General features: G+C 45.3%; 1 protein-coding gene across 4 annotated transcripts in view; it reads right to left on the bottom strand.

The window, feature by feature from the left end:
• Positions 1 to 24,595, bottom strand: part of tex2l (testis expressed 2, like) — a 106,976-nt gene that overhangs the window by 6,741 nt on the left and 75,640 nt on the right. For 3 of the 4 annotated variants that reach the window (XM_043711315.1, XM_043711318.1, XM_043711316.1), the window contains 4 exons: positions 22,209 to 22,341; positions 9,464 to 9,595; positions 8,154 to 8,366; positions 3,336 to 3,386 (listed from right to left, as the gene is read on the bottom strand). In XM_043711315.1, coding sequence (XP_043567250.1) covers positions 3,336 to 3,386; positions 8,154 to 8,366; positions 9,464 to 9,595; positions 22,209 to 22,341 — 529 coding nt within the window. The remainder of the gene's footprint in view (positions 1 to 3,335; positions 3,387 to 8,153; positions 8,367 to 9,463; positions 9,596 to 22,208; positions 22,342 to 24,595) is intronic. The other variant, XM_043711317.1, reaches the window with a different exon arrangement.

Below are 24,595 nucleotides of genomic sequence, written 5' to 3'. Positions count from 1 at the left end.
AATGTTGGGCCACGGGGCGGCGTGGTTGATTGGTGCAGGTGTCCCAGAGGTGTTCCCTAAAGCACTCTGTTAAGAGCTGTCCAGTCTCCCCAATGTAGAGGAGACCGCATCGGGAGCAACGGATACAATAAATGATATTAGTGGATGTGCAAGTAAAACTTTGATGGATGTGGAAGGCTTCTTTAGGGCCTTGGATAGAGGTGAGGGAGGAGGTGTGGGTGCAGGTTTTACAATTCCTGCGGTGTCAGGGGAAGGTGCCAGGATGGGAGGGTGGGTTGTAGAGGGGCGTGGACCAGGCCAGGTAGTCACGGAGGGAACGGTCTTTGCAGAAGGGGGAAAGGGGTGGGGAGGGAAATATATCCCTGGTGGTGGGGTCTTTTTGGAGGTGGTGGAAATGTCGGCGGATGATTTGGTTTATGCGAAGATTGGTAGGGTGGAAGGTGAGCACCAGGGGCGTTCTGTCCTTGTTACGGTTGGAAGGGTGAGGTCTGAGGGCGGAGGTGCGGGATGTGGATGAGTTGCATTGGTGGGAAATCTTTAACCACGTGGGAAGGGAAATTGCGGTCTCTAAAGCAGGAGGCCATTTGGTGTGTTCTGTGGTGGAACTGGTCCTCCTGGGAGCAGATACGGAGGAGGCGGAGGAATTGTGAACACGGGATGGCATTTTTGCAAGAAGTTGGGTGGGAAGAGGTGTAGTCCAGGGAAGAGGTGTAATTCTTCCCACCCTACCTCTTTTAGAGTCCCAATTACTCTACCCTGTATTCCGAGATTATGATCCCCTGGTTCGAAACTCCCCAATCAGGAGAGACATCCACACTGCATCCAGTCTGTCCAGCCCTGTTAGAATTTTATTTGTTTCCATCAGATCAGCTCTCATCCTTCCGAACTCTAGTGACTGCATAACCAGCTGAACCAATTCTGCTCCTAGGATAGTCCTGCCATCCCTGGTATCAGTCTGGTGAACCTTTGTTGCATTCTCTCTCTGACGAGTATATGCTTTCTTAGATAAGGAGACCAAAGCTGCATACAATACTCCAGGTGTAGTCTCAACAAGGCCCTGGTAAACTGCAGTAAGGCATCCCTATTTCTGAACTCAAATCCTCTTGCAACGAAGACCAACACGCCACTTGCCTTCCTAACTGCTTGCCTGTCTACATTCAGTGACTGGTGTGCAAGGACACACAGATCCCTTTGTACAGCCACACTTCTCAATATATCACCATGTAAATAATATTCTAAAGTAAGAATTGAAAGCTTTAAGGATTTGTTCGTATTTCGTATTTTATTGGGCTTTTCGTTTTTCATAAATTCAGACCAATTTGAAACCAAATCAATTTTTAAGTGCAATTTCTCAATGTGCTAATTTCATTTTACGAATTGTTTTTATTCCTGAAACTGGCTATACAATCACTGCCTGACCCAAACTGACTGCTTGCTTTTTAAATTATGTCTTTGACTCAATAAATGTGGGCATTACTATTTAATGTTTCTATCGAGCCTTTTCATTGCAAGGTCAGTCCGTTTCAATTCATTTTACCCATTCCATTTGACTGCACACAGTTGCTGTAGGCATATTGATGCCCAGCACAAGAGAGCTGCAGCTAGTACCCAGTCACTTTCAATTGAAGGTGCTTAGTGATTTATTGACCTTCCCAGGCCCAGAAAGATTCAGGGTTTAAAACACAAGTTCAGCATAAGGACATATTTTACATTTGCCAGGGAACTGCCATCTGTAGCATTGTTCAAAGCTTTTTCTGGGTGATTGGAAACTATGGGAGTGGCTCATTCAAGGTGGTGAGTTCTCCTGTTTAATGGGTCACTCACTGGGGCTCCCTGTTACCTCAACTTGTGCTTGTTGGTCATCTTTGAGGAGAAAGTGAGGTCTGCAGATGCTGGAGATCAGAGCTGGAAATGTGTTGCTGGAACAGCGCAGCAGGTCAGGCAGCATCCAGGGAACAGGAGAATCGACGTTTCGGGCATAAGCCCTTCCTCAGCTTATGCCCGAAACGTCGATTCTCCTGTTCCCTGGATGCTGCCTGACCTGCTGCGCTGTTCCAGCAACACATTTTCAGCTTGTTAGTCATCTAATGGCCAACTTGTAACTATATGGAGGAGGTTAGCAGACAGTTTGGGGTTGAAATGGTTCCAAGATGACTGCTTGCACTAAAACTAAGCTATTCCTTGTGAAGTAAAGGGTTAACTGTACCTTTACTCCAGGAACAGCTACTGAGCATGTGTGTGAGGAGAGATGTCCAGTGTTGTCAGCGAATGTGGATCTGGACCCTGAGTCTTTGCAGACCTTGGGATTAGAGACAAGCTTTGGGGAGTCAGGAGATGAGTTACCCACTGCAGATTCCGAGTCCCTGACTTTTTGTTGGAGGCACAGTATTTATGTGGCAAGTCTGGTTTCTGTCAATGGTAACCCCCAGGATGTTGATACTGGGGATTCAACAATGGTAATGAATCATCATGGTTAAAGTAAGCCTTAATTGAAGATGGTGATTTGCCTAGCATTTGTATACTTGTAGCATTCTGCAACACTTATTAAGTCATGGAGTCATAGAGTAATACAGCATGGAAACAGGCCCTTCAGCCCAAAGGTCACCATGCTGACCATGGTGCCCACTCAGCTAGTTCCAATTGCCTGCACTTGGTCCATATGCCTCTATATCCTTCCCATTCATGTACCTAACCAAATACTTTTAAAATATTGCTGTTGTACCTGCCTCAACCACTTTCTCTGGCAACCCACTGCATATACGCGCTACTCTCTGCGTGAAGAAGTTGCCCCTCAGGTCCTTCTTAAATCTTTCCCTTCTCACCTTAAACTCTTTAGTTTTCAATTCCTCATCCCTAGTAAAAAGGGCCATATGCGTTCATGCTTTCTATGCCCCCCCCCCATGATTTTATACACCTCAATAAGGTCACCGCTCATTCTCCTATGTTCCAAGGAATGAAGTCTTATCCTGGTCAACCTCTCCCTATAACTCGGGCCTACTAGACCTGGAAACATCATTGTAAATCTTCTTTACACTCTTACCAGTTTAACTATGTCTTTCCTATAACAGGGTGACCAAAACTGTACACAATACTCCAAGTGCAGTCTCACCAATGATTTATACAACTTGTATAGTTTACAATCTCTTGTATAGCCACAACATCAGGGGGCACAGTTCTGGCCCAAAGGTAAATGGCAAGAAGCTGAGAAGGAGCAAGAAGCAAAGGAGAATGGGGGAACCAACACATTCCCTTTCTGGTTAGGCTGTCTGTGATCAGACTGCAGTACTTGTGAATACAAACCCCTCTTTCCCATTCAATGGTAGTTCACTTTTTACCTTCCTTGCATTATTGACCTTTTGCAATCACCTCTTGTCCACAATGATGAACTGAAAACCATAAAACAACCAACAAGTTAATTTTATGCATCAAACCATACAAAACATTATACAAATGCCAACTAATTATCCACTCAAACTGTTGACCTGAGTAATGGTAGAGCAGAAGCCCCTCCAATATCGGGAAGAGTGAAACCATTCTGTCCCTGCTCCAGACTCTATATCCTGGCTTCCAACTCCATCATTCTCCCATGGCACCAGTCTGTTATTAAGTCAGTTTCCTTACAATCTTAATCCTGAGATGAGAAGAGGGGCCTATTAACATAAGATAGTCACCAAGAAATCCCATTGAAGAATCTTCTTCACTTGAAGATTGGTTAGAATATGGAACATGCCACTCAAGGAATGGTTGAAGTGTTCCATATCGAGGCGGGTCTAGAGGCCGGTCTCTCAGGGTGAAAGGGTAATAATGATAGGTTTAGATGAGGAAGATGTGTGGGGGGGGGGTGCATCCACACGGACATGGACTGGACAGAAACAGGATTCTGGATTAGTGGTGCTGGAAGAGCACAGCGGTTCAGGCAGCATCCAAGGAGCAGCGAAATCGACGTTTCAGCCAAAAGCCCTTCATCAGGAATAACGGCAGTGAGCCCGAAGCATGGAGAGATAAGCTAGAGGAGGGTGGGGATGGGGAAAAAGTAGGATAGAGTACAATGGGTGAGTGGGGGAGGGGATGAAGGTGAAAGGTCAGGGAGGAGAGGGTGGAGTGGATAGGTGGAAAAGGAGCTAGGCAGGTAGGACAAGTCCGGACAATTCATGGGGACAGTGCGGGCTGGAAGTTTGGAACTCGGGTGAGGTGGGGGAAGGGGAAATGAGGAAACTGTTGAAGTCCACAGTGATGCCCTGGGGTTGAAGTGTTCTGAGGCGGAAGATGAGGCGTTCTTCCTCCAGGCATCTGGTGGTGAGGGAGCGGCGGTGAAGGAGGCCCAAGACCTCCATGTCCTCGGCAGAGTGGGAGGGGGAGTTGAAATGTTGGGCCATGGGGCGGTGTGGTTGATTGGTGCGGGTGTCCCGGAGATGTTCCCTCAAGCGCTCTGCTAGGAGGCGCCCAGTCTCCCCAATGTAGAGGAGACCGCATCGGGAGCAACGGATACAATAAATGATATTAATGGATGTGCAAGTAAAACGTTGATGGATATGGAAGGCTTCTTTAGGGCCTTGGATAGAGGTGAGGGAGGAGGTGTGGGCGCAGGTTTTATAGTTCCTGTGGTGGCAGGGGAAAGTGCCAGGATGGGAGGGTGGGTTGTATAGGGGCGTGGACCTGACCAGCTAGTCACAGAGGGAACGGTCTTTGCGGAAGGCGGAAAGGGGTGGGGAGGGAAATATATCCCTGGTGGTGGGATCTGTTTGGAGGTGGCGGAAATGTCGGCAGATGATTACAGCCTGATTGCTTGCTGTCTGTTCTGCGATGTACTGTCTAAAGCATGGGATGAATATATAGGCAGTGAGCAGCTTACATATGGGAAGAGATCTGGGGATTGGGAAGCGGAAAGTGAGGACCTGGCTCAGGGATAAGTAAACCATCATCTTCAGTGGTTTCAACATTACTGTCACTGATTCTGTCATTACCACCCTAGCAGTAGCAAGCACTCTCTCCTCCATGGGTGTAGGAGAATCTGCCACCCCTGCCCCCAGCTGGCTGCTGCCTGGTGCCCCATGTATCAGTGAGAGTGGTGCCAGGCATTCAGGTGATGTACAGGCTGTGGGTGCAAGGTATACTTGGGGACTAACTATGTGAGGGTGAGGTTCAAAATGTTCAGCTGCGATTGGTGATGGTTGTGATATGAATTGAACATGGGAGGTTGTGGTATGTGTGGAATTTGAATATGTCCTTCCTGATTGTGACCACTCATGTGAGATCAATGTGCTTCTTGCAGCACTTTCAAATCTAAAGCTGATCTTGCTTTTTGTGCACCTCCTTTGCAGGAGTAACTTTGTATTCCTTGCTCTGTTCTGTCACCCTATGACCTTTGTGTGGTATGATCTGCCTGTACTGCACGCAAAACAAAACCTTGCACTGTACATAGGTAGGTGTGATAATTATAAATCAAATCAAAAATGTATCTAAGTCCTGAGTTCGATCCCTGACATTGACTGTCATAGCTATCAGCTCCCAGTGCTTTCGAAGACAGTATCTGGTGGGCACTCGGATTCCATGTAGATATGCACATCTTTTCTCCTTTACACCTTCTCAATCCTCAGTTGACAATATTGGAACCCACTCTCTCTTCCAACAGTCAGTACTTTTCCAGCTCACAGTTAGTCCTTCAATCCGTTCCATTACTTACTGAAGCCCAGACGCACCTCCACTTTAAATGGTGCTAACCTCTCATGATGTTACCCAATCTAGGGTGGGGGAGATGGTAACGTAGTAGCCAAGTCACTGGATTAGATAACCCTGAGGCTCAGGTTAGTGGTTGGATCCATGTGTTCAAATGATACCACTGCAGCTGGTTAAACGTATATGTGATTAACAAGGCAGGAACGTAAAGCTGCTGTCAGTGATGTTGACGATGCTAACTGTCATTGATTGTCATGAGGGCTGGCCTGGTTCACTAAACTCTGCCATCCTTACCTACTCTGTCTTACACGTGACTCCAGACCCACCCTGATGTGAAATGGCTTAGCAGGCCATCCAGCTTGAGGGCAGTTAGAGATAGGTTTACAAGGATGTTGCCAGGATTGGAGGGTTTGAGCTACAGGGAGGGAGGGAGGGAGGGAGGGAGGGAGAGGCTGGGACTATTTGTGCCAGAGACTGAGGCGTGACCTAATCGAGGTTTATAAAATTAAAAGGGGCATGGACAGGGTGAATAGTCAAGGTATTTTCCGTGGGGTGGGGAGTCCAAAACTAGAGGGCATAGGCTTAAGGTAAGAGGTGAAAGATTTAAAAAGGAACTAAGGTGTAACTTTTTCACACAGAGGTTGGTGCATGTATGGAATGAGCTGCCAGAGGAAGTGGTGGAGGTTGGTACAATTACAACATTTAAAAGAGATCTGATGTGTACATGAATAGGAAGGGTTTAGAGGGATATGGGCCAAATGCTGGCAATTGGGACTAGATTAATGATCAGCATGGATGTGTTGGACCGAAGGGTATGTTTCCGTGCTGTACATCTCTATGATTCTATGACTCTGAGGTAACAAAAGCCAGCTTGCAAGCAAAATAAAGTAATTAAAAAGTTTAGTGGTGAGTTCCAAGTGCTTCGGTAAAAATGGGTGTGGATTAATTTACTCATCTTAATCTTTGCTTTTAGGGTGTTGAGTTTTGCAGCCACTAACTCTTCAATACAATTTTTTGATGCCAATTAGCAAATGAATTTTAAAACTGGCACTTTCCTGTCAGTTTAGTCATCCCTGTAGTCAGGATACACAACAGAACAACTGAATGTGTGAGAAGTGATTCAGCTTTGCTTTAAATATTCATGAGCCATGAATAAAACATCTTTTCGATTTGCCTCTGTGTCAGGCATATGGAATAGAATTAATTTGTGTGTTTCCCCTGTTTTGATCATCGGGGCTGGTGATGTCAAGCTTCATCGTTGGAGTATTTGAGTTGTTGACCTTGGACTGAGGTCAGAGGTCAGAGTACAAGCCAAGCTTCACACTGACCATTGTTTGATGAATCTTTCATTTTCGGTCACGTGTTCTACAGGGAAGAGAGAGGTAGTTCAGATGGGACTTCTCAACAAGCCAAACCAAGTAGTCAGGAAAGGAGGGAAAGGAAATGGTTTTACCATTTGACCAGCTGAAACAAAAAGGGCACCATGGATGCTCTCTAATTGCTAGGGGAGAGAAATAAGGAAATTGTGGCTGGGCAATGACGTGGGACAGGAGATTGATGGTCTATCCACGTGGACAGTAGACCTCAATCATAAAGTCAGGAAGCAAAATGATGTGCAATATGTTTAGGAACTAAAGGGATTAAAATACGTGTGGCTGTGAAGATTATGTTTGTAAAACATGGGGGTTTTGGTGTTTTTGAAGAGTTACAGTGATAAACTGACCATTGAGGAGAAAGTGAGGACTGCAGATGCTGGAGATCAGAGCTGAAAATGTGTTGCTGGAAAAGCGCAGCAGGTCAGGCAGCATCCAAGGAACAGGAGAATCAACCCTGAAGAAGGGCTTATGCCCGAAACGTCGATTCTCCTGTTCCTTGGATGCTGCCTGACCTGCTGCGCTTTTCTAGCAACACATTTTCAGCTCTAAACTGACCATTGGACTGGAGTCTGAGATTTGAAGATCAGACAGGATTGACAGTGGCTTGTCGGCTTCTCTCTGACAAGTTTCAGACATGCTATCTAGGAGAGGGGAGATGCTCAATAGGCTAAAGGCCCTGTACCACACAACTTTATTGTTGTGGCGCCTGTTGTGCTGCCTTGCTTCACCAGTTCCACATGAAAAGGATAGTTGGAAAAAGTTTACTTCTAAAGGTGGCATGGCTGAAAACAGCATCAAAAAGCTGCTCGGCTTGAAAAATAATTTCTGCATCCTATTTGTTGGGTGAGAAAGTGCCATTTCAGCCCACCTAGGCAACACTGCTGTTTCTAATAAACAGGTTTGCTCGTAGAATTCCTCATAGCTTTTGGGGTAGTACTGGTGCTAGTCTTTATTTGTCAATGTAAACGGTTGTGACTTGCTCTGGGAGGTATGTCTGTAATCGAGTGATTCATTCACTGTTGCCAATTATTGTTTTGCTGAACAAAGACTGTTCTCTTTTACATTCATTGTTGGAACAGTATACAACAGGATGGGACATACCAAATACGATCGGTAGGGGGTGGTGGAATGTTGACAGCCAGCACTCCTGCCAGCTCCTGAACCTCCACAGTCAGGAGAAGTGGAGTGTTCGACATCTCCTCTATTTTCTTCTTGATGAATTCATTCTCTGTGGCTTTTTGAAAGTATTTCGATTTGGCAATCTTATCCACAAAGCGAAGGATTTTTCTGCTGGTGCTGCTCCCTGCTGCAAACCTGGAAGGACAAGAAAGTCTTGTTTCACAAGGGTTTTATTTTGTTTGCTCAATCTCCCGTGACTTGTTCATCACCAAACACCCCCCCCCCCCCCCCCCCCGACAACTTCCAGTTAATTCCCCTTCAGATCCCAATCCTTCCCAGCAACTAATAATGAGGGGATAGGATGATGGAATTCAGAAGGATAAGGGGAAATCTGACTGAAACTTACAGGATACCGAGGGACCTGGATAGAGCGGACGTGGAGAAGATGTTTCCGCCAGTAGGAGAGACTATGACCCGAGGGCACAGCCTCGAATTAAAAGGATGAATCATTAGAACTGGGATGAGGAGGAATTTCTTCAACCAGAGGGTGGGGAATCTGTGGAACTCAGTGCTGCGGAAGGCTGTGGAGGCCAAGTCATTGAATATCATTAAGATAGCGATAGATAGGAACTTGATTAGTAAGGGCATTGAGGGTCAAGGAGAGAAGACAGGAGATTGGGTTGAGGAACACATGAACCTTGATTGAATCACAGAGCAGACTCAATGGGCTGAATGGCCTTATTTGGCTTCTGTGTATTATGGTTCTATGGTCCTGTTCACACATCCCTCTTGCAAATATATTTGCCACTCTTGAAGATTGAGACAGATTAAAGTTAAGATTTGTGAGCCCTAACAGTTGAGATGTCCACAGGGGTGAGGCTGAAGCTAGTTCCACAATCATCATAATCACAAGAGTCCATTCCTTCTGAAATGTGACCTTATGCACAGATGACATTCTTACAGTATAAAATAATAAGGGCTCATGCAGTTAATGTAAAGCCTTTGTTATTCTGATGGCTATAACTAGATCAGATCTTTCTGCCCTGTTGCCATGTGAGAGTTAATGGTGATAGCCAGCATTTGAACATATAAATTTAATGGCCTTTCTAATGGTATTAACATCCATGCTCTGGAATCGAGGCAATCTGGTATTTTAAACTTATAAATGATACCTGGTTCCATTAAAACAAAGCTCAAGAAGGTGACCCATGTTGTTTGAGGAGCACCGCGACACATTCGCAGAGGTCCTTCATACAAAAATCTCCGAGATAATGAGGAAAATCCCCAATTACCCCTCTGCACCAGGCGGACCGAGTTTCTCGACACCTTGTGGTTCTGCTGAAGGCACGTCCTCTTCATCTGAAGACCCAGCACTTGAAGATTCCTCATCACTGTCCACCAGCACCAATGTCCGGGGATTATGCCTGTTGGAAAGAAACGACACTAAGCAGCGTTCACATTGACAGCTATTAGGTCCAGCACATTACTGACTTGCTTTCCTCGCAGGCCCAGTTTCTTCTCTCAATTCCTGCTGGAAGCATCCTCGTATGCAAATTAAACTGAATCAGCACCAGGAAGACTGCCAGAGGTTATGGTGATCCACTCTGACTGTGCCAGTTATTCTCAGTAAGTGATCTCCCCAAAGCCCTTAGCTCGCCTATACATGACAAAACAGTTGAATACTCTTTGCTGCACATTGATGCTTAAGCAAGCGGAGCTTTATGGATCACAAAGGCATGAGAATTCTCTTATTGTGTGGATTGGAGGTTGGTTTTAAGACAGATCAGTTCAGGGCACAGCAATGTCAGGAATCATCCTCGGTTATAGACTCTGTTTTTGTACTAACTGCTACCATACATGATAAGCTGAGATATACCATGCTCTAATCTCACAGATACATTATTGGAAGGCAATTCTCTACATGTGCTCCTCTCTTTCAATTTTTCTTGCACCCTACTAACTCTGCCCACATTGTACTATTTATGCCCAGTGGGGAGCAGCTCTGTGTCATTGTCGCACGATTGCTCCAGGGTCCCAAAGCCCTTGCACAACCAAGGCCAATGGTCAGAAGGTCTGAACGTCAAGAATGTTGTAATTTTCAGAACTACTACATACAACCCATGTGCAGAAATTTCTCTCTGATGCTTTGTTACTAACTGGCACAGTGGCTCAGTGGTTAGCACTGCTACCTTACCGCACCAGGGACCCAGGTTCGACTCCACCCTCAGGTGACTGTAAAGAGTTTACACATTCTCCCCGTGTCTATGTGGGTTTCCTCTGGGTGCTTTAGTTTCCTCCCACAGTGTAAAGATGTGAAGGTTAGATGGACTGGCCATGCTAAATTGCCCTGTAGTTTCCTGGACTGTGTAGATGAGGTAGACTGGCCGTAGGAAATACAGGGATAGGAAAGGGTGTGGGTGGAATGTCCTTTGGAAGGCCAGTGCAGACTCTATGGGTCGAATGGCCTATTTCCACACTGTAGGGGTTCTATGAATCTTTTTGGATATGCTATGACGCACATTTGGAGCATGTACAACTTGAACACAGACCTCCTGGTTGAGAGGTAAGGACACTGCCACAGAGACACAAGAGCTTGCCTCACAGTCTGTGTGCTCATAATTTTCAATCATTATTAAGTATAAAATACCACTCAGCTTCTCCGAGTCCAGCTATGCATTCCTTTTATTGTACTCAATAGCTTCAAGAAGTGCCCATAGGATGTTGCCTCTCAACCAGCTGGTCAGGTCATGCATCTTATCATAGGCTCACGTCAGTATGGAGTGAATGTTGCTGCATACCAGAGTGACAATAGAATACTGCCACTAGACCTTTCTATGGCACGTCATGTGTAGAATAATGAGCTCCCATATGGCAGCACTCACAGTAAGTCAGCAGATATATTTCTTAATAAAAATATTATTAAATCATAAAACACCCAATAAATTATTATGTTGTTCAATTGCAACCGTCATGATAGATTCCCTTTCTGGACATTGGACATAGAGTCATGGAGTTGTAGAGATGTACAGTACAGAGACAGACCCATCAGTCCAACTCGTCCATGCTGACCAGATATCCTAGCCTAATCTAGTCCCACTTGTCAGCATTTGGCCCGCATCCCTCTAAACTTGTTCTATTCATATACCCCTCCAGATGCCTTTTAAATGTGGCAATTGTACCAGCCTCCACCACTTCCTCTGGCAGCCCATTCCATACACGCACCAGCCTCTGCATGAAAAGATTGCCCTTTAGTTCCCTTTTATATCTTTCCCCTCTCACACTAAATCTGTGCCCTTTAGTTCTAAACTCCCCCACCCCAGGGAAACGACCTTGGCTATTTATCCTATTCATGCCCCTCATGACTTTATAAACCTCTATAAGGTCACCCCTCAGTCTCTGACGCTCCAGGGAAAACAGCCACAGCCTGTTCATCCTCTCCCTGTAGCTCAAATCCTCCAACTTTGGTGCTGGCTCAAAGGGCCAAATGGCCTATTCCTGCATCTATTGTCTATTGTCATCCTTGTAAATCTTTCCTGAAACCTTTTAAGTTGAATCAGATGGCTTTTTGTTTCACAATAATAGTTATCACAGTCACCATTACTGAAAGTGCCTTCACTTAACGGATTTTATTAATTGAATTTAAATTCTCTTAGGTGCTGGAGTAGGGACCCCTGTCCTCTGGATTACTGGTCTAGTCATGTTAACAATATGTCACAGTCTCAACAAACACTTCGGACTGGGTTCCCATGGGTAGATATTTTCCAATTAACCTGCTCAGAGATGCTACTATGGATCTCTGGATCAGGTGAGACTTGAACCAAACCTTCAGTTTGTACGTTCTCCCCGTGTCTGTGTGGGTTTCCTCTGGGTCTTCTGGTTTCATCCCACAGTCCAAAGATATGCAGGTTAGGCGGATTGACCATGGTAAATTAACCCGTAGTGTCCAGGGATGTGCAGACTAGGTGGATTAGCCATGGGAAATGCAGGGTTACAGGGTAAGGGTACGGGGGGGGGGGGTCTGGGTGGGATGCTCTTTGGATGCACTTTGGAGTGGACTAATGGATTGAAGAGTTACTTCCATGCTAGAGGGATTCTATGATTCTACTGGAACCCTAACAGTGCAGTGTCTCCCTAATTGGTCAGGGAGAACACTATGCTGGCCTTGTGAAAGAAATATAAAATGAAATCTAAAAAATACACTACAGCTATTTGCAAACTAACATGGACTTATTGCAAGTAGATCCTGAAGCAGATTTAAGAGCTGCCCACTTAGCATTCAGTCTCCTCCATTCTCATGACATATGACTTTAGTCACTGTTTCAAATAGTTAAGCAATCATTGATAAAGACGTGGCTATGATGTGTTGGGTAGGCTAAAGGTTATTAAGGTGGATAAATCCCCAGGACCGGATGGGATCTACTCCAGGTTGCTGAGGGAGGCAAGAGAGAAAATAGCTGGGGCCCTGACAGATATCTTTGTAGCATCCCAAAACACAAATGAGGTGCCAGAGGACTGGAAGGTTGCTCATGTTGTCTCCCTGTACAAGAAGGATAGTAGGGATATTCCGGGTAACTACAGACCAGTGAACCTGACGTCAGTGGTGGGAAAGATGCTGGAGAAAGTATTGAGAGATAAAATCTATTTATATTTGGAAAAGAATGGGTCTATCCATGATCGACAACATGGTTTTGTGCAGGGGAGGTTGTGCCTTGCCAACTTAATAGAGTTCTTTGAGGAGGGTGACCAAGTTGATAGATGAAGCAAGGGCTGTATATATCATATACATAGACTTTAGTAAGGCATTTAATAAGGTTCCCCATGGTAAACTAATGGAAAAGTGAAGTCACATGGTGTGCTGGGTGTTCTAACTAGGTGGATAAAGAACTGGTTGAGCAACAGAAGACAGAGAGTAGTAGTTGAAGGGAGTTTCTCGAAATGGAGAAAGGTGACCAGTGGTGTTCCACAGGGATCAGTGTTGGGGCACTGTTGTTTGTGATATACATAAATGAACTGGAAGAAGTGTTGGTATGATCAGCAAGTTTGCAGATGACACGAAGATTGGTGGAGTAACAGAAAGCATAGAGGACTGTCAAAGAATACAGGAGAATATAGATAGACTGGAGAGTTAGGTGGAGAAGTGGCAGATGGAGTTCAATCCAGTAAAATATGAGATAATGCATTTTGGGAAGTCTAATTCTAGAGTGAATTATACAGTAAATGGAAGAGCCTTGGGAAAAGTTGATGAGCAGAGAAATCTGGGAGTTCAGGTCCATTGTACCCTGAAGGTTGCTGCACAGGTGGATAAAGTGGTCAAGAAGGCAGAAGGTATGCTTGCCTTCATCGGACGAGGTATTGAGTAAAAGAGCTGGCAGGTCATGTTAAAATTGTACAAGACATTTGTTCGGCTGCATTTAGAATATTCTGTGCAGTTCTGGTCACCATATTACCAAAAGGATGTGGATGCTTTGGAGAGGGTGCAGAGAAAGGCTATGAGGATGTTGGTATGGAAGGTGCTAGCTATGAAGAGACGTTGAGTAGGTTCGGATTGTTTTCATTAGAATAAAGGAGATTGAGGGGGGACCTGATTGAGGTCTACAAAATCATGAAAGGTATAGACTGGCTAGATAGAGATAAGCTTTTAAGGATTCAATAATGAGAGGTCATGCTTTCAAGGTGAGAAGTGAAAAGTTTAAGGGGGATACACGCGGCAAGTACTTTACACAGAGAGTGGGAGGTGCTTGGAACACGATGCCAGCAGAGGTGGTAGAGACAGGCACGGTAGATTCATTTAAGATGCGTCTGGACAGATGCATGAGTAGGTGGGGAGCAGAGGGATACAAATGCTTAGGGATTGGGCGACAGGTTTAGACAGTAGATTTGGATCATCTCAGGCTTGGAGGGCGGAAGGGCCTGTTCCTGGGCTGTAAATTTTCTTTGTTCTTGGTTCTTTGTTAAGAAGCTCTTATCCATCTCTGATCTAGTAGAGGTATTTCTCTGACTACTCTGTAAACCAGGAGCAGCAAATCTGTGCTTTACGAAAGGACTTGCTAACAGAATGATGCCACCTGACCTGCAGACTGACAGCAGAGTGAAGACAGCTTTGCCAACAGGTTGGCCATTACCCAGATTCTTTGTATTGGGATCCTTGCAGAGTGGTTTTTTTGTGAAGGTGTGAGATGTGGGTTTCACTGGCTGAGTCAGCACTTATTGCTCATCCCTCATCTCTCTCAAGAAGGTGATGATGACCTGTCTTTTGGAACCGTTGCAGTCCATGTACTCTAAATAGACCAACAATGCCCTTCGGGATTTTGACCCAGTGATGGTGAAGGAATGGTGATTATTTCCAAGCCAGGATGGTAAATCGCTTGAAGGGGAACTTGCAAGTGGCGATGTTTTCATGGGATCTGCTACTCTTAAAAGATGGAAGTGGTCATGAATTTGGAAGGTGCTAACCAAGGAGTTTTGGTGAATTTCTGCCATGCATCTTGTAGACGGACTGCTGCTATTGAGCATCAGTGGTGGACGTGGTGCCAATCAAATAGACTGCTTTGTCCTGAATGGTGTCAAGTGTTGTTGGAGCTGCACCCATCCAGGCAAGTGGGGAGTATTCCATCACACTCCTAACTTGGGCCTTGTAGATGGTTGACAGGCTTTATTGAATCAAGACATGAGTTGCTTGCTGCAGTCTCTGACCTACTTTTGTTGCCTCTGTGTTTATGTAGTGAGTTTAGTTGAGTTTCTGGTCAATGGTAATCCTCAGGATGTTGTAGTGGGGAATTCACTGATGGTAACACCATTGAGTGTCAAAGGGTGATGATTAAGTTGTCATTTATTGGAGATAATTATCATTTGGCACTTGTGTGGCACAAATGTTACTTGCCACTATCAACCCAAGCTTGGATATTATCCAGATCTTGTTGCTTTTCAACATGAACTGCTTCTGTATCTGAGGAGTGCGCAAATTAGATTAGATTACATTACAGTGTGGAAACAGGCCCTTTGGCCCAACAAGTCCACACCGACCCGCCGAAGCGCAACCCACCCATTCCCCTACATTTACCCCTTACCTAACACCATGGGCAATTTAGCATGGCCAATTCACCTGACCTGCAGGTCTTTGGACTATGGGAGGAAACCGGAGCACCCGGAGGAAACCCACGCAGACACGGGGAGAACGTGCAAACTCCACACAGTCAGTCGCCTGAGGCGGGAATTGAACCCGGGTCTCTGGCACTGTGAGGCAGCAGTGCTAACGCTGTGAGGCAGCAGTGCTAACCACTGTGCCACCGTGCCACCCAGAAATGATGCTGAACATTGTGCAACCATCAGTGAAAATGGAAGCAAGGTCATTAATGAAGCAGTTAAAGATGGTTGGGCTGAGGACGCCCAGAGGAACTCCTGCAGAGATGTCCTGGAGCTGAGATGGCTGACCTCCAACAACCATGACCATTTTCCTATGTGTCAGGTATGACTCCAACCACCGAAGAGTTTTCCCCCTGATACCCACTGATTCCAGTTTTGCCAGGGTTCCTTGATGCCACACGCGTCAAATGCAGCTTTGACGTCACTCTGAGAATGATGGGACATAATTGGCCAGGCTGGATTTGTCCTGCTTTTTATGTACAAGACATACCTGGGCAATTGTCCACATTGTCAGGGAGATGCCAGTGTTGTAACTGGACTGGAACAGCTGGCTAGGGGAGTGGCAATTTCTGGAGTTCAAGTCGTCAGTACTATTGCAGGAATGTTGTCAGGTCCCGTAGCCTTTGCAGAATTCAGTGTCTCCAACCGTTTCTTGACATCACGTGGAGTGAATCGAATTGGCTGAAGGCTGGTATCTGTAACGCTAGGGATCATTGGAGGAGGCCAAGATACATCATCCACTCGGCACTTCTGGCTGAAGATTGCTGCAAAAGCTTAGGCCTTATCTTTCGCACTGATGTGCTGGGCTCTTCTATCATTCTATATTTGTGGAGCCTCCTCCTCCTCAAGTGATTTATTTAACTGTCCACCACCATTCGCAACTGGATATGGTAAGACTGCAGAGCATAGATCTGATACAACAGCGTTGGAATTGCTTAGTTCTACCTATCACTTGCTGTTTATGCCGTTTGACATACATATAGTCCTGTTTGGTGGCTTCACCAGGTTGACACCTCACTTTCAGGTATGCCTGGTACTGGTCCTGGCATGCCCTCCTGCACTCACCATTGAACCAGGAATAATCCTCTGGCTTGATGGCAATGGCTGAGTGGGGAATATGCCAGACCATGAGTTTACAGATTGTGCTGGACTACAATTCTGCTGCTGTTGATTGCCCACAGTGCCTCATGGATGCCCAGTCTGGAGTTGCTAGATATCTTTGAAGTCTGTCCCATTTAGCACGGTGATAGTGCTACACAACACGATGAAGCAGTTGCAGTCTGCAATATCTAGCAATCTGATATTCAGCGTTGCAATAGAGAGAGAGGTGATGGGTTCTTTGTACAAGGATAAGGCAGTTCATTGTGTTCTGCTTGATCAGAGAGCCCCCTGGGAATCCATATACTCAGTGGTACAAGTGGTGCATCTTAGAGCCCACACCATAGAATCCCTATTGTGTGGAAACAGGCCCTTTGGGTTCACACTGACCCTTCAAAGAGCAACCCATCCAGACCCACCCTCTCCAATTTAGCATGGCCCATCCATCTGACCTGCACATTTTTGGACTGTGGGAGGAAACCGGAGCACCCACACAGCCACAGGAAGAAGGTGCAAACTCCACACAGACGGATGCTTGAGGGTGGAATCGAACCTGGGTCCAGAGTGCTGTAAGGCAGCAGTGCTAACCACTGAGCCACCACACCATGACCCCCAGGTATCGGAACCACCAAGACTACCATTCAGTGAACGGTTATATACCACTGTGTTCCCCACATTCAGCACCTGAATGCCTGCTATCCCCACAGTAGCCATTCTGTGGCAGTTCACTCTTCACTCAGTATTTTGACCAACCTGCTGACCACAAAGGGCTATACCTGTTTTATACATGGTTCAGGCTCTGCATCCTCGAAACAATCATTCCAAGTTAGTCAGACTGAAATCAACTGACCACCCTCGTGTACTCCCCTCCTAGCCCTCTCATGGCTGGATTTGCCACAGTATTCCTACACAGTGGGGGGTTCAGCATGGCTGCTGGAAGGTATGTGGTGGGCTGGCGGTAGGCAGCTTTGCACAATGTCATTGGCATGTCCTGCTTTGAGCTGTATCAAGTGGGCATGGAGAGGAGTCCAGGCTGTCTGGCTGAGTGGCAACATGTGGAATGGTAGGAGTCATAAACATCCAGAAAACTAAGCTGAAGTAGGCCATTCAGCCCTTTCAGCCTACTCCGCCATTCAACATGATCATGGCTGATGATCCAACTCAGTCCTCTTGGGACCCGAGAGCTATATCTCCTTCTTGAAAACATTCAATGTTTTGGACTCAACAACTCTCTGTGGCAGATAATTCCACAAGCTCATCGTTCCTTGGGTGAAGACATTTCCCCTCATCTCCGTCCGAAATGATCTGCCCAGCATCCTTATCCTCCTCTAGACACTGGAGTCATTTAACTTTCACAGATAAATTCACACCAGATTTTACAGCTGACCTGTTTCCACATCTTAAATACGTTACGTTTTTGAAAAGAAATCTCTTTGATCCCATATACTCCTTTATACAGCTTCACATCGAGGACATCATCAGAGAAGTAAAGACCTGCCACAGGGAGGAGAAACAACAATATCTATTGATAAGGCAAGGATAAACTTGATTAACTTCGATGTGGAGGGGCCGGAGGTGACTGGAGTGGACAATGTCAAATATCACCAGGTTATAGTCCAACAGGTTTATCTGAAAACTGCAAGCTTACTGTTTCAAAGAAATCTGTTGGGCTATAACCCGGTATCATGTAATTTTTAACTCTGATTAACTACGACTAACTTAGAATTCTTTTCATAAGGGTCATGAGGGCTGTCAAGTCAGCTGAGCAGCTTTTTCCCAATGGGAGTGCCTCAGTGATAAAGAGAGGATTGGAGAGGGCCCTACAGTGACATTCAGTTTCCATGGCATGACCTGTTTCAATGAAAATGATCAGTGATTCAGAGAGGGACCTCAATCTGCCACTGTTTAATCACGTCACTGCATTATAACAGCTTGATATCTGGATGAGACCAAATGGTTAGTGTTGCATATCATTAGAGAAGATTGAGGAAAATAATACAACATTGTGGTGCCACAGTAACAAAATAATAACAAAACAATACCATTAATGAGGAATATCCTGACACAGACACTTCCTTATAGAAAGGAAGAAGGGCATGCTATGGAAGGCATGATAATGTGAATTTGTCCTGAGGAGGAAAATTGATCTTGTTTGTTTTTTCATAGAATCCTTACCGTGTGGAACAGGCCATCTGGCCCAACAAGTCCACACCAACTTTCCAAAGAGTCTCCCATCCTCTTGTAATAGTGAATTGTTCTGATGGATCAATGCAGATTGAGCAGTTGCTGTATGTTTTTGCTGGATTTTCTTTGGATGTTTACAAGAAATGAGAGTTCATACAAGTGTTTCCAACTTTGTATTTGGATTAGATCATCACGAGGATCCTGGCCCAAGCTTCACTGTCGCGGTGAGGATGTGATCACTAAAGAACTGCCCTGTTGAACATTGCAGCGTTGTAAGAATTATTCCACCAATGGAATAATTATTCCACCATGTGACTAGGAGTTCAATAGGATGTGCAACATATCTGGAAATCTTGGTAGAGAGTGGCAGTGCCAGCATATTCCATCTTGTTCAGCTAGAACTGATGGGCACCATTCGGCCCATCTATCCCATGGTCTGACATCTGCCACTTGGTAACACGTGACCCGATTGCTGTTTAGTGCCACCAACAAAGACCTGGGATTCAGGAATCTCTGACACTGGGAGCTCTTCCTCCTTCCCTTTTCCCAACGAAAAACCATGTTCCTGGTGGGCAGGCTAATCAGGAATTTCCAACCTGCTTCCAGCCTAACGTAGGATTCTTTCAGTGGACTCCTAATAAAGTTGCAATGGGGGGTATCCTGGAAAAGCTGCTTGAGGAAGCATCAGCCAGCTGCGCAACTGTGGAGGGGGCCTCATGTCTGTACTGTGCTAGCATCCTGTTGTTTTGGCCTGAATCATCGACAACGCTACACTGCCAACCCACTTGGACAAGTCTTGGCAGGACGAGACATGAGAAACTTCAATGGTCGCTGCCTTTGAGGGGAGTAAACATGTGTGGACACATCTACCCATGTGGCAGAGAAGGTAAGTCTGTTTGGGTGTGAATGATAGGAGCTTATAGAAAAGATTAGTGCTCCAGTGTGTGTGCAGAAGAGAAGTGCAGAAGAACCAGAAATAGAAATGCTCAGTTGTCTTTGGTCAAAGGCTCGAGAGAAATCTAACAAAAATAAACATTTTGGGCTTAACAGAATTTCCTGATGGTTTGTCGTGGTCTTGTCTATTTTGAAAATCACACAACACCAGGTTATAGTCCAAGAGGTTTAATTGGAAGCACACTAGCTTTCGGAGCAGTCCAACACCGGCATCTCCGAATCTTGTCTATTTTGTACAGCCTTTGACCCACAGGGAGGGAGGTGATGGTCTAGTGGTATAATTACTGGGCCTAGAGGGCCTTCCACCCCCCGCAAAGTAACATTTTTGGGACCTGGGTTCAAATCCTTCCACAGCAGATTTGAGTTCAATAAAAGTTTGGAATTAAGAGTCCCATGATGACCCTGAATCCATTGTTGATTGTCAAGGGGAGAAAATCCACCCGGCTCCCTAATATCCTGTCGGGAAGGAAACTCCATCCTTACCTGGTGTGGCCTATATGTGACTCCAGACCCACAGCAAAGTGATTGACTCTTAACTGCCCTCTGGGCAATTAGGGATGGGCAATAAATGCCGATCTCGCCAGTGATGCCCTCATCCTTATGTGTGAATAAAAGATAGTATTGCAGTTCCATTGTCAGTTAAGGAAGCTCTTAATTCTCAATTGGACACTTGCATTTTAAATTACTTTCAGATTTAGTCCTCCCAAAGTTCTACTCTGGGAGCTAAGGTGAACAAAATTAAATTGAGTTGCACTTGAATTGTTTTTCCTCCATCATTGACCGAAACACATCAGTTATAACCAAACAGACAATGATTTCAGATCTTTTGTTTCACTCCTAACAAGCACCTTAATGAAATATTTGATTTGTGAGGGAAGCAGAAATAATATAAAGCTCCATAACATAGATTTATTTTCTATTCATTCATGAGATAGGGATGGCACCTGTGGGTGTGGAGACACATATAGGTCAGATCAGAGATGGATGGCAGGTTTCTTCCACAAAGGACATCAATGATTGATTTATTACTATCATAGCAAGGTGGAATGGTGGCTCAGTGGTTAGCACAACTGCCTTACAGCACTGGGTTCAATTCCACCCTTGGGTCACTGTCTGTGTCGAGTTTACACATTCTCCCTGTGTGAATTTCCTCCCACAGCCTAAAGATGACAGGTGAGGTAGATTAGCTGTGCTATAGTGTACAGGTTAGGGTGGATTTGATAGGCTGAATGGCCTGCTTCTACATTGTAGGGATTCTACTTATTGAGTACAGTGGAAAGTGTTGCTTTACATGCCAGACAGGCAGATCATACCATACAAAATGCATCAGGGTAACTGAACAGAGAGGAGAATATAATGTTATAGCTGCAGATTGAGAGAGAGATTCACATTAACATTTGAGAGATCCATTCAAAAGTCCAATAACAGCAGGGAAGAATCTGTTTGGACGTGTACTCAAACGTTTATATATTCTGCCCAATGGAAGAAGGTGAAAGAGAATGTGAGAATGTAACCAGGTAGGAGGGGTCTTTGTTTATGCTGGTTGCTTTCCCGAGGCATTGGGAAGTGTAGATTAAGTCAATGGATGGAAGGCTGGTGAACCAGATGATTTGTCATGACTGTTGACACATGGTCACCATTAGACAAGTCTTTTATTCAAGTTTATTTTACTGAATTCAAGTTTCACCATCTGCAACGGTGCGATCTGAATCCATATCCCCTGAGTATTAGCCTGAAGCTCTGGATTACTAGTCCAGTGGCATTACTGTGAAATCACTACCTCCCATGAGTATGGGTATAACATATAGTACTGTGATACAAACAGTAATTGCCAGAGAAACTCATCAGCTCTATGCAGAGAAAGACAGAGATAAATGTTCAGGTCAATAACTTTGCCTCGAACTTTTGATAAAAGATCATTGACCTGTAACATGAACTTGAGTTCGTTCTCCAGATGCTGCCAGATGTGATGAGTTTCTCCAGCACTTCCTGTGTTTATTCCATGCAGAGTCACAGAGCCGTACAGGATTGAAACAGAGCATTTGGTCCAACCAGCCCATACCAAACACAATCCCAAACTAATCTAGTTCCACCTGCCTGCTCCTGGCCCATATCCCTCCAAACCTTTCCTTTCCTGACCTTTTCAAATGTCGTTTAAATGTTGTAATTGTACCCTCATCGACCACTTCCTCAGGAAATTCATTTCACATGCGAATCACCTTCTGTGTAAAATGTTTGCTCCTCATGTCTGCTTTAAGTCTCTCTCCTCTATTATGCACACGTCCCCACCCCACCCTCTCCCATTTTGAAATCTCCCATCCCAGGGAAAAGATAGCTATCATTAACCTTATCTATACTCTTCATGATTTTTTATAAACTTCTTTGAGGTCACCTTTCAACCTCCTATATTCCAGTGAAAAATGTCCCAGCGCTTCCAGCCTCCCTTTATAACTCAAACCTTCCATATCTGACAGCATCCGGTAAATCTCTTCTGAACCCTCTCCAGCTTAATAATATCCTTCCTATAACTGGGCAGCCAGAACTGGACAATTTCACATAAGAGTTTGAACTTGCATGCATTCAGTCATCAGTTTAACTTCCAAGTTGATGAGGTTTCGAGCTGGGATAACATCAAGCATAAAATGCCAGTCTGCTTACCGGTCTGTTCTCGTGTCAGTCAGTCTGACCCCCTCTGGCATCGACTCCTTCCCCAACTTGCACAGGTTCATTTTGGTTTCCAGTGTCATCTGCAATGCCCCATGGTATCCAATTTCCAGATCCACCCATAGGCCTGTGAAAGGAAAGAACCATTGACACATAAGAGACATATAGAAGGAAGTGAGAACTGCAGATGCTGGAGATGGGCGGCACGGTGGCACAGTGGTTAGCACTGCTGCCTCACAGCGCCAGAGACCTGGGTTCAATTCCCGACTCAGGCGACTGTCTGTGTGGAGTTTGCACGTTCTCCCAGTGTTTGCGTGGGTTTCCTCCGGGTGCTCCGGTTTCCTCCCACAGTCCAAAGATGTGCAGGTCAGGCGAATTGGCCATGCTAAATTGCCCGTAGTGTTAGGTAAAGGGGTAAATGTAGGGGAATGGGTGGGTTGCGCTTCGGCGGGTCGGTGTGGACTTGTTGGGCCGAAGGGCCTGTTTCCACACTGTAAGTAATCTAATCTAAAAAAATTAGAGTCAAGAGCATGGTGCTGGAAAAGCACAGTAGGTCAGGCAGCATCTGAGGAGCAGGAGAATCAACATTCTGGGCATAAGCCCCTCATCAGGGCTTATGTCCGAAACATCGATTCTCCTGCTCCTTGGATGCTGCCTGACCTGCTGTGCTTTTCCAGCACCACACTCTCGGCTCACGAACGAGACATATACCTGAATGCTATCTAGTGTGGCAGAGTCTCCATGAAAGATTTTTCAGATCTCCTCCATAATTTGGGTCGCCAGTGTTGGTCAGGGGTATTCCTGGAGATTTCAGTACATGACCTCCCTCCTCTGATGGCCTCATCCCCGATTGATGGCTTTTTGAGAAGATACCTGTCACTCTCAGAACCTCTTGCATCATTAGCTGCTTGATCACCAACCTACTCACATTATCAAAGATTGTACAACTGGCAAACTAAAGGGTTGGAATGAAATTTTCAAATGAAGTTTGTAAATCTTCCTTCCAGAGTTGCTCACCTCAGTATCTTGGAGAATAACCTTTAATTCAGAGATTCATACAGTGCAAAAAAGACCCTTTGGCCCATTGAGGCTGCACCAACATAGCTACCACTAAAAGTGCACTAATCCCAATTTCCTTGAAGGTTATGATATTTGAAGTACTCATCCAAAAAACTTTTTAAAGGTTGTAAAGTTTCCACTACCTTCCCAGGCAATGCATTCCAGATTCCCACCACCTGCTGAGTGAAGGGAGATTTTTCACAAATCCCTACTGAAGCTCCTGCCCCTTTTCTTAAAACTATGCCTTCTCCTGATTGACCCCTCAACGAAAGGGGACAGCTGCTCTCTACTCACCCTGTCCATTCCCCTCATAACCTTATTCACCTCAATCATACTCTCCCCTCAGTCTTCTCTGCTCTTAATTGTTAGACAGATGGCTGGGAACACTACTCAGGACTGTTGGATGAGTTGTTATTCTATTATTCATCTTGCTAATACTTCCATGGATTCTGGGTGAATAGCTAATCACTTTAAGGTGAGTCTGTGTCTTCACCACTTTGTCAGTGGAAACCTTGATGTGGCTGACGAGAGTTTTGTCGATTTGTGAGAGTGCCTGCTGAATTTTGTACCCCATGTATCATACTGGTGTAATAACAGACAAGAAGAGAGACAGCCTATTTGAGATTTATCCGATCATCATGTTTCTTTTACAGTTTTCTGTGCGTGTCACTGTGCAGCATGGGCAAGACCAGACTCACCCTGTTTGCCAACTTCTAACTGCTTTGTCAATGTATGGTGCCACAGACTTTGCTGTGACTGTGTTTATTTTGAGAAAGAGAGTGACCTTGAATTATCGAACCTTTGAGCTCAGATATTATGACCAGGAATTACCCTGGAGTTTTTTATTTAGCCTACTTTGCTAATCAACTTGTTCAGAGATGTTACCATACACCTCTGGAGCAGGTAGGACTTGAACCCACGCCTCTCAGTCCAGGGATCCAGACACTACCACTACGCCACAAGAGGGGGAAACCCCATGACTCTTGGTTTCCTCCCTTTCACTTCCCTATTCTGACACCCCTTTGGTTTTAATTGAGATATTCCATGGCTGACAGATAGGAATGCCACAGCCAGGAATTTATTTCGCAGGACAGTTAGCTTCTAGTGAGGGCACAAACCCTATCCATTCCTGATCAAGTTGAGAACATGCATGTCACCATGTAGCTTTCTGACCCCCTCACCATTCTCCACTGTTTGATAAACCCATCCAAAATACAATCGTAACAAACTGAGGGAACATTGGGAAGCACGAGGTTCTTTCCAGTGTGACTAGATGACGGATGGAAGGAAGCCATGACTGAGCTGTAGAGGCAGATTAATTT

Source organism: Chiloscyllium plagiosum, chromosome 21 (assembly GCF_004010195.1).
Source record: "Chiloscyllium plagiosum isolate BGI_BamShark_2017 chromosome 21, ASM401019v2, whole genome shotgun sequence".
Classification (NCBI taxonomy): Eukaryota; Metazoa; Chordata; class Chondrichthyes; order Orectolobiformes; family Hemiscylliidae; genus Chiloscyllium; species Chiloscyllium plagiosum.
Note: the sequence above shows the minus strand (reverse complement) of the source record. Positions and strands in the feature narration are given on the sequence as shown.